The sequence below is a fragment of the Herpailurus yagouaroundi genome, unplaced genomic scaffold, assembly GCF_014898765.1.
Source record: "Herpailurus yagouaroundi ecotype Mexico unplaced genomic scaffold, PumYag 141, whole genome shotgun sequence".
In the NCBI taxonomy this organism is placed as follows: Eukaryota; Metazoa; Chordata; class Mammalia; order Carnivora; family Felidae; genus Herpailurus; species Herpailurus yagouaroundi.
This window is the reverse complement of record NW_024412396.1, coordinates 29,234,518-29,243,680: the sequence shown is the minus strand read 5'-3', so window position 1 is coordinate 29,243,680 and position 9,163 is coordinate 29,234,518. Positions and strand designations below refer to the sequence as shown.

Below are 9,163 nucleotides of genomic sequence, written 5' to 3'. Positions count from 1 at the left end.
ATTTGTCCATTTCTTCCAGGTTGTCCAATTTGTTGGCATATAATTTTTCATAGTATTCCCTGATAATTGTTTGTATCTCTGAGGGATTGGTTGTAATCATTCCATTTTCATTCATGATTTTATCTATTTGGGTCATCTCCCTTTTGTTTTTGAGAAGCCTGGCTAGAGGTTTGTCAATTTTGTTTATTTTTTCAAAAAACCAACTCTTGGTTTCGTGGATCTGCTCTACAGTTTTTTAAGATTCTATATTGTTTATTTCTGCTCTGATCTCTATTATTTCTCTTCTTCTGCGGGGTTTAGGCTGCCTTTGCTGTTCTGCTTCTATTTCCTTTAGGTGTGCTGTTAGATTTTGTATTTGGAATTTTTCTTGTTTCTTGAGATAGGCCTGGATTGCAATGTATTTTCCTCTCAGGACTGCCTTCATTGCATCCCAAAGCATTTGGATTGTTGTATTTTCATTTTCATTTGTTTCCATATATTGTTTAATTTCTTCTCTAATTGCCTGGTGGACCCATTCATTCTTTAGTAGAGTGTTCTTTAACCTCCAAGCTTTTGGAGGTTTTCAGACTTTTTTCCTGTGGCTGATTTCAAGTTTCATGGCAATGTGGTCTGAAAGTGTGCATGGTATGATCTCAATTCTTTTATACTTATGAAGGGCTGTTTTGTGACCCAGTATGTGATCTATCTTGGAGACTGTTCCATGTGCACTCGAGAAGAAAGTATATTCTATTGCTTTGGGATGCAGAGTTCTAAATACATCTGTGAAGTCTATCAGATCCAATGTATTATTCAGGGCCCTTGTTTCTTTATTGATCCTGTGTCTAGATGATCTGTCCATAGTTGTAAGTGGGGTATTAAAATCCCCTGCAGTTACCACATTCTTATCAGTAAGGTTGTTTACTTTTGTGATGAATTGTTTTATATATTTGGGGGCTCCCATATTTGGCACATAGACATTTATAATTGTTAGCTCTTCCTGATGGATAGACCCTGTAATTATTATATAATGCCCTCTTCATCTCTGGTTACAGCCTTTAAGTTAAAGTCTAGTTTGTCTGATGTAAGTATGGCTACTGCAGCTTTCTTTTGACTTCCAGTAGCATGATAAATAGTTCTCCATCCCCTCACTTTCAATATGAAGGTGTCCTCAGGTCTAAAATGAGTCTCTTGTATACAGGAAATAGATGGGTCTTGTTGTTTTATCCATTTTGATACCCTGTGTGTTTTGGTTGGAGCATTGAGTCCATTTACATTCAGTGTTATTATTCAAAGATATGGATTTAGAGTCATTGTGGTGTCTGTAGGTTTCATGCTTGTAGCGATGTCTCTGATACTTTGTGGTCCTTGCAACATGTCACTCACAGAATCCCCCTTAGGATCTCTTGTAGGGCTGGTTTAGTGGTGATGAATTCCTTCAGTTTTTGTTTGTTTGGGAAGACCTTTATCTCTCCTTCTCTTCTGAGTGACAGACTTGCTAGATAAAGGATTCTCAGCTGCATATTTTTTCTGTTCATCACATTGAAGATTTCCTGCCATTCCTTTCTGGCCTGCCAAGTTTCAGTAGATAGGTCTGCCACTAGTCTTATAGGTCTCCCTTTATAAGTTAGAGCCTGTTTACCCTTAGCTGCTTTCACAATTTTCTCTTTATCCTTGTATTTTTCCAGTTTCACTGATATGTAGTGCAGAAGATTGATTCAAGTTACATCTGAAGCTAGTTCTCTGTGACATTTGGATTTCAGTGCCTTTTTCCTTTCCCAGATCAGGGAAGTTCTCAGCTATGATTTATTCAAGTATACCTTCATCCTCTTTCTCTCTTCTTCTTCTGGAATTCCTATGATACAGATATTGTTCTGTTTGATTGCATTACTTAGTTCTCTAATTCTCCCCTCATACTCCTGGATTTTTTTTTATCTCTCAGCTTCCTCTTTTAGCATAATTTTATCTTCTAATTCACCTATTCTCTCCTCTGCCTCTTCAGTCCATGTTATGGCCACCTCCATTTATGTTGCACCTTGTTTATAACATTTTTTAATGTCTCATGACTATTTCTTAGTCCCTTGATTTCTGTAGCAATAGATCTCTGCTGTCCTCTGTTTTTTCCAATCCAGTGATTAATTTTATGACTATTATTCTAAATTCTTTTTCTATTATATTGCTTAAATCAGTTTTGATCAATTCGTTAGCTGTTGCTACTTCCTGGAGTTTCGTTTGAGGATAATTCTTCCGTTTCGTCATTTTGGGTAGTTCGTGCAGTAGCTCCAAACTGCAGGGCACTTCCCCTGTGCTGTAGGCAGTAACTTGTGTTGGTTGGCAGGGCCACAGTCAGACCTGATGTCTGCCCCCAGCCCACCACTGGGGCCACAGTCAGACTGGTATGAACCTTATCTTCCCCTCTCCCAGGGTCAGGACTCACTGGCGGAGTGGTGTGGCCCCTGCCTGGGCTACTTGCACACTGCCAGGCTTGTGGTGCTGCTTCGATGCGATCTGGCCAAGGGCATATTAGCCAGGGTGGATCCACAAGGTGCACAGGGGCAGGAGGGGCAGGCTTACCTAGCTTTGCAGTGGGTGGTCCCCTGCAGGAGGAGCCCTGCAGCTCCGGGAGGGAGGCAGACCAGTCAGAGGGATGGATGCACAGAAGCACAGCGTTGGGTGTTTGCGTGGTGCAAGCAAGTTTGGTGACGGGAACCGGTTCCCTTTGGAATTTTGGCTGGGGGATGGGAGAGGGAAATGGTGTTTGCCTCTGCCTTTGTTCCCTGTGCAGCTGAGCTCTGTCTTCCAGGGCTCAACAACTCTCTCTCCCAGCATCCTCTTGCCCTCCCTGCTCTTGGAGAGCAGAGCTGTTGACTGTTAACATTCCAGAAATTAAGTCCCTCTGACTATCAGAACTCACGCAGTCCGTCCCCTCTACTTTTGTGGGCCGGACTTTGGGAGCTCTGCCTTGCCGCACGGGCTCCCCCTCCAGTGCCCTGACTCCTTCCTACCAGTCCTTGTAGCATGCACCGCCTCTCCACCTTTCCTACCTTCTTCCCTGGGCCTCTTGTTTACGCTTGGCTCCAGAGAGTCTGTTCTGCTAGTCTGGCAGTTTTCTGGCTTATTTAGGCAGATGTGGGTTGGAATCTAAGTGATCAGCAGGATGAGGTGAGCCCAGCCTCCTCCTACGCCACCATCTTCCGTGCTTCAGCCCCTAAAAAAATTGTTTAATGTTTATTTATTTTTGAGAGAGAGATAAAGACAGAGTGCAAGCGGGGGAGGGACAGAGAGCAAGGGAGACATAGAATCTGAAGCAGGCTCCAGGTTCTGAGCTATCAGCACAGAGCCCGACATGGGAGTCCAACCCATGAACTGCGAGATCAGGACCTGAGCTGAAGCTGGACACTTACCTGACTGAGCCTCCCAGGTGCCCCAGGAAAGCTGGGTATCTTAAAAGTTATGGTTTCCATGTTTGTTCATAATTTTAAAAAGTATTTTTAATTTTAAATTAACCCCTTTCTCTTTTTATCTGAGGAAAAACAATTTTATTTGTAGTATTTATTATAGGTATCTTATTTTATAGTTTGTAACCATTTAATTTTTGAGTTGACATGTGATCAGACACTTAGCTCAACTTTGGGAGGAGCCTAATGATTATATCAAACCTAAATTGACAAATCTTTGAACTATGACTGGCTTTCATGAAAATATCACTGACTGTCTTTTTTTTCTCCTAAGAGAAACACAGTGCCCATTTCTTTAAGAATCTGACTACTAATAACATAGTTATAGACCTCTTAGTTTTTAGGACATCTTTTTATAAACTTAATGATGTGATACTATATTTAAAGTTTAATGTTATACAAACTATTATTTTCATAATTTTATTATAGAAAGAAATACTAACATATTCAATTGCTCCCTTTTGTAGAAAGAATACTCCTGCGGGAAGAGGAATCCTACAGACATACTTTAATGCTCTGCCTCCCCTTCCTCTTATTGTTGTGGTGAATCTGCATTCAGGTGGCCAGGTATTTGCATTTCCTTCAGAACAGGCAATCACCGAACAAAACCTTTTACTGTGGCTTAAGAAGTTAGAAGCAGGACTTGAGAGTCCTATCAGTAAGTTTTCTAATACACAAAGTTCTATATTTTCATAGATTTTTAAACTTACAACTAATGAATGCTAAAATTAATTGAATTGTAATGTTTATAAGTATCCTAAATATTAATATGTTGATAGAACTATCCATGGGACAGTCTTTTTGGGGGTATTTATTACTCCCATAAATTACTACCATTAAGTTTAATGATAGTAACTAACATTTATTAAACACTTAGTGATTCACATGTGTTATCTCATGAATTCTCCTAAGAGTCATAGGAAGTATTGTTACTCTAGAAGAGTAAGATAACTAGTTCAAAGTCACATAATTAGCCAGTAAATGAGGAAGCTTAGATTCCAACCAGCATCTCCTTTAGTCCAGAGCCAGAATTTGGAACCACAAGAAAATATATCTGGGTTGAGAATTTACTTATTTTTATTTTTATTTATTTTTTTATTTTACATCCATGTTAGGTAGCATATAGTGCAACAATGATTTCAGGAGTAGATTCCTTAATGCTTCTTACCCATTTAGCCCATCTCCCCTCCCACAAACCCTCCAGTAACCCTCTGTTTGTTCCCCATATTTCTAAGTCTCTTATGTTTTGTTCTCCTCCCTGTTTTTATATTATTTTTGCTTTCGTTCCCTTATGTTCATCTGTTTTGTATCTTAAAGTCCTCATATGAGTGAAGTCATATGATATTTGTCTTTCTCTAATTTAGCTTAGCATAATACCCTCTAGTTCCATCCATGTAGTTGCAAATGGCAAGGTTTCATTCTTTTTGATTGCTGAGTAATACTCCATTGTGTGTACACACACACACACACACACACACACACACACACACAAAACATCTGTATCCATTCATCCATAGATGGACCTTTGGGCTCTTTCCATACTTTGGCTATTGTTGATAGTGCTGCTATAAACACTGGGGTACAAGTGCCCCTGTGCATCAGCACTCCTGTATCCCTTGGATAAATACCTAGTAGTGCAATTGCTGGGTCGTAGGGTAGTTCTGTTTTTAGCTTTTTGAAGAGCCTCCATACTGTTTTCTAGAATGGCTGCACCAGTTTGCATTCCCACCAGCAGTGCAAAAGAGATCCTTTTTCTCTGCATCCTCACCAACATCTGTTGTTGCATCTGTTGTTAATGTTAGCCATTCTGACAGGTGTGAGGTGGTATCTCATTATGATTTTGATTTGTATTTCCCTGATGATGAGTGATGTGGAGCATTATTTCATGTGTTGGTTGGCCATCTGGATGTCTTCTGAAACAGGAAGAAATAGAAAATTTGAACAGAGGGGCGCCTGGGTGGCGCAGTCGGTTAAGCCTCAGACTTCAGCCAGGTCACGATCTCACGGTCCGTGAGTTCGAGCCCCACTTCGGGCTCTGGGCTGATGGCTCAGAGCCTGGAGCCTGTTTCCGATTCTGTGTCTCCCTCTCTCTCTGCCCCTCCCCCGTTCATGCTCATCTCTCTCTCTGTCCCAAAAATAAATAAACGTTGAAAAAAAAAATTAAGAAAAAAAAAAAAAGAAAATTTGAACAGACCCATAACCAATAAAGAAATTGAATTAGTAACCAAAACGTTCCCTAAAAACCAGAGTCCAGGGCCAGATTGCTTTCCAGGGGTATTCTACCAAAAATTTAAGGAAGAGTTAATACCTATTCTCTTGAAGCTGTTCCAAAAAATAGAAATGGAAGGAAAACTTCCAAACTCTTTCTATGAAGCCAGCATTACCTTGATGCCAAAAGCAGACAAAGACCCCACTAAAAAGGAGAACTATAGACCAACTTTCCTGATGAACATGGATGCAAAAATCTTCAACAAGTTATTAGCTAACCAGATCCAATAACACATTAAAAAAATTATTCCCCACAACCAAGTGATTTATACCTGGGATGCAGGGCTGGTTCAATATCCACAAAACAATCAATATGATTCATCATATCAATAAAAGAAAGGACAAGAACCAAATGATCCTCTCAATGGATGCAGAGAAAGCATTTGTCAAAATACAGCATCCTTTCTTGATAAAAACTTAATAAAGTAGGGATAGTAGGATCATACCTCGAAATCATAAAAGCTATATATGAAAGACCCATTGCTAATATCATCCTTAGTGGGGAAAAACAGAGAGCCTTCCCCCAAGGTCAGTAACAAGACAGGGATGTCCACTCTCACCACTGTTATTCAACATATTTTTGGAAATCTTAGCCTCAGCAATCAAACAACACAAATAAAAGACATCCAAATCGTCCAGGAGGAGGTCAAACTTTCACTCTTCACAGACAACATGATACTCTGTATGGAAAATCCAACAAAACATTCCACCAAAAACCTGCTAGAACTGATCCAAAATATCCCTAGCATTTTTCACAAAGCTAGAACAAACAATCCTAAAATTTGTATGGAACCAGAAAAGATGCAAAATAGCCAAAGCAATCTTAAAAAAGAAAAGCAAACCTGAAGGCATCACAATTCCAGACTTTAAGTTATGTTACAAAGATGTAGTGATCAAGACAGTATGGTACTGGCATAAAAACAGACACATAGATCAATAGAATAGAATAAAATGCCCAGAAATGGACTCACAAGTATATGGTCAACTATTTGACAAAGCAGGAAGGAATATCCATTGGAAAAAAGACAGCCTCTTCATCAAATGGTGTTGGGAAAACTAGATAGCAACATGCAAAAAAAAAGAAAGTGGACCAGTTTTTTATACCATACACAAAAATAAATTCAAAATGGATGAAAGACCTAAGTATGAGACAGGAAACCCTCAAAAATCCTAGAGGAGAACACAGCCTCTTTGTGACATCAGTCATAGCAACTTCTTGCTAGAGACATCTCCGAAGGCAAGGAAAACAAAAATAAAAGTGAACTATTGGGACTTCATCAAGATAAAAATCTGCACAGGGAAAGAAACAATGGGCAATACTAAAAAGTAGCCTACAGAATAGAGAAAATACTTGCAACATACATATCTGATAATGTGTTAGTATCCAAAATTTATAAATAACTTATCAAACTGAACACCCAAAAAACAAATAATCCAGTTAAGATATGGCCTGAAGACATGAACATTTTTCCAAAGAAGATATCCAGATGACACAGGAAAATATGCTCAACATCACTCATCATCAGGGAAATGCAAATCAAAACTACAATGAGGTATCAGTTCACACTTGTCAGAATGGCTAAAATTAACAATACACAAAACACCAGATGTTGGTGAGGATGTGGAGAAAAGAGAACCTCCTTAACATTGTTGGAAATGCAAACTGGTGCAGCCACTCTGGATAACAGTATGAAGGTTCCTCTAAAAGTTAAAAATAGATCTACCCTACAATATAACAGTTACACTACTAGATATTTATCCAGACGAAATAAAAATATTGATTTGATGGGATATATGCATCTTGATGTTTATAGCAGCATTGTCAACAATAGCCACATTAGGGAAAGAGCTCAAATGTCCATTAACTGATGAATGTATAAAGAAAATGTGTGTGTGTGTGTGTCTATCTATTTATATACATACATACATATAATGGAACATTAGTCATCAAAAAAAAATGAAATCTTGCCATTTGCAACAGTATGGATGGAGCTAGAGTATATTATGCTAAGCGAAATAAGTCAGAGAAGGACAAATACCATATAATTTCACTCATGTGGAATATAAGAAATGAAATAGATGAACATAGGGAAGCAAAAAGAGAGGCAAACAATAAACTCTTAACTACAGAGAACAAATTGAGGGTTGCCGATAAAGAGGTGGGTGGGGGGATGGGTTAAAACAGTAATGGATATTAAGGGCACTTAGTTGAGCACTGGGTGTTAAATGTAAGTGATGAATCACTAAATTTTATTTCTAAAACTAATATTACACTATGTTAAGTAACTAGAATGTAAATAAAAACTTGAATCTAAAAAAAAAAAAAAACTATAAAAAAGAACCCATCAGACCTGAAGAATACAATTGAAAGGAAAAAAATGTTAGAGGGAATCAAAGTAGATTAGAGAATGCAAAGAATGGATGGAAAGGTAGTGCAAATCATTCAAGCTGAAAAGCAAAAAGAAAAAATTAAAATGATGATAGTTTAATAGATCTCTGAGACAACAAGCAGATGAACATTTGCATTCTGGGGGCATGGGATACTTGAGGGAGAAAGGGGCAGAAAACATTTGAAGAAATAATAGCTGAAAACTTCCCTAACCTGGGGAAGGAAATAGACATGCAGATCTAGGAAGCACAAAGAGCCCCAAGTGAATCCAAAGAGGTCCACACTAAGACATAACCATTAAAATGACAATAATTAAGGATGAAGAGAGAATCTTAAGAGCAGCAAGAGAAAATCAACTAGTCTTATGGGTATTCCCTTAGGTGTAACTCTCAGCTGATTTTTTCAGCAGAAACTCTGCAGGCCAGAAGGGAATAGCATAATATAGTCAAAGTGCTGAAGGGAAAACCTTTCAACCCAGAATACTCTACTTGGCAAGGTTATCATTCACAGTTGAAGGAAAGACAAAGAATTTGCCAGACAAACAAATATTAAAGGTGTTCATCACCAGTAAACCAGGAATGTTAAAGAGACTTATTTAAATGGAAAAGAAAAGGCCATAACTAGAAGGAAGTTATGAAAGGAAAAAAATCTCACTGTTAAAAGCAGACATAAAGATAGTGGATCAGTCACTTATAACTAGAGTGAATATTAAAAGACAAAAGTAGTCAAATCTACCATCTCTAAAGTTATTAGTTAATGGATACACAAAAGAAAAAGATGCATAATATGACACCAAAGACATAAAACTTTGGGACGGGAGAAACTAGTAAACATGTAGTGCTTTTAGGATGTTTTCAAACTAAAGTGACCATCCATTTAAAATGGACTACTTTAGGGGCGCCTGGGTGGCGCAGTCGGTTAAGCATCCGACTTCAGCCAGGTCACGATCTCGCGGTCCGTGAGTTCGAGCCCCGCGTCGGGCTCTGGGCTGATGGCTCAGAGCCTGGAGCCTGTTTCCGATTCTGTGTCTCCCTCTCTCTCTGCCCCTCGCCCATTCATGCTCTGTCTCTCT

At 38.8% G+C, this 9,163-nt stretch overlaps 1 protein-coding gene across 1 annotated transcript in view; it reads left to right on the top strand.

The window, feature by feature from the left end:
- Nucleotides 1-9,163, top strand: part of TXNDC16 (thioredoxin domain containing 16) — a 125,873-nt gene that overhangs the window by 99,232 nt on the left and 17,478 nt on the right. Inside the window, exon 19 of the mRNA XM_040478423.1 lies at nucleotides 3,864-4,092. Within this exon, the coding sequence (XP_040334357.1) occupies nucleotides 3,864-4,092 (229 nt within the window). The remainder of the gene's footprint in view (nucleotides 1-3,863; nucleotides 4,093-9,163) is intronic.